The sequence below is a fragment of the Calidris pugnax genome, unplaced genomic scaffold (genome assembly GCF_001431845.1).
Source record: "Calidris pugnax isolate Ruff unplaced genomic scaffold, ASM143184v1 scaffold46, whole genome shotgun sequence".
Classification (NCBI taxonomy): Eukaryota; Metazoa; Chordata; class Aves; order Charadriiformes; family Scolopacidae; genus Calidris; species Calidris pugnax.
Genome location: NW_015090769.1, coordinates 184022 through 185097, shown reverse-complemented (window position 1 = coordinate 185097; position 1076 = coordinate 184022). Strand labels below are relative to the sequence as shown.

General features: G+C 40.4%; 1 protein-coding gene across 1 annotated transcript in view; it reads left to right on the top strand.

Moving 5' to 3' along the window:
• The window catches only part of MAU2 (MAU2, sister chromatid cohesion factor), a 17647-nt gene that overhangs the window by 915 nt on the left and 15656 nt on the right, over positions 1 to 1076 (top strand). Inside the window, exons 3-4 of the mRNA XM_014938404.1 lie at positions 87 to 152; positions 820 to 915. Of these exons, the coding sequence (XP_014793890.1) occupies positions 87 to 152; positions 820 to 915 (162 nt within the window). The remainder of the gene's footprint in view (positions 1 to 86; positions 153 to 819; positions 916 to 1076) is intronic.

Sequence of the window (1076 nt, the reverse complement as noted above, 5' to 3'; positions counted from 1 at the left end):
TTTTTTTTTTTTTTTTTTTTTGGGATGTGAGGGTGCTGCTGCGTCCCAGACTGTGTTTATTATTTACTTAACTCTGATGCTGCCAGATTCCCCAGTTTGAAGATGTTAAGTTTGAGGCTGCCAGCCTTCTGTCCGAGCTGTATTGTCAGGAGGTGAGTGCCGAAACTGGGGGGTGTCCTGGGGCTGCAGTTAATTTGAGTGTCTTTGGTCTCAGAGCAGTATATCACTATGAATAGTAAGATTTACTAAACTTGCAGAAAGCAGCTGTAGTGTAAATACAGGCTACTGAAGCATAACCCTAAAAACCATTTGTTTTTTCTTGATGTGAAAGTTGCTGCTGGTTTTGCAGTGCAGATCTCCCACAGCAAAGGAAGTTTATTGGGACACAGTGTTTCTTTTAGCTCTTGTTTAGACAAAGACAAGTTAATTTGGGGGGAGGGAGGGAAGTAGGTGGTTTTCCTCAGTCTTTTGTTATATTCCTGGGCTATTTTTTTCTCTAGAAAAGCCTTAACTAGGCTTTACTTTCTCTAAAGCAAATGTTTGCCTCTTCTTTTACATGCAGGAAAAAAGTGTGTAGCAGAACAGTGGCCAAAGGAATTAAATATTTAATACTTTTAAACAGACTTTGAATCAAGCACAGATGTGTGGGCCTGTGTGTTAAATAATTGAGTTTCTTTCATGTTTTAAGGCTCCTGACCTATGAGACTTTAACGGGGGATCGACACCAAATCCAACTGGTTTAAAAGTTATTAATTGTTCGTGCTGGAGCTCCCAGTGGCCTGGTTTTTGTGTTGACTGGGGTGTGTGTTTCTGTTTCAGAATTCAGTGGATACAGCAAAACCTCTGTTACGTAAAGCCATCCAGATCTCCCAGCAGACTCCCTACTGGCACTGTCGATTGCTTTTTCAACTTGCAGTAAGTATTGATAATTGTGTTACTGTAGCACTGTGATTGAGGAAAAAAAATGGCTAGAAAATAGCTGTATTCTCCTTAAAAAGAGCTGGGATGCTTTCACTTCCCCCCTGAATCACTGCTGCTGATGGAGAGATAAAAGAAGAAAAGTTTGTGCTATAAAA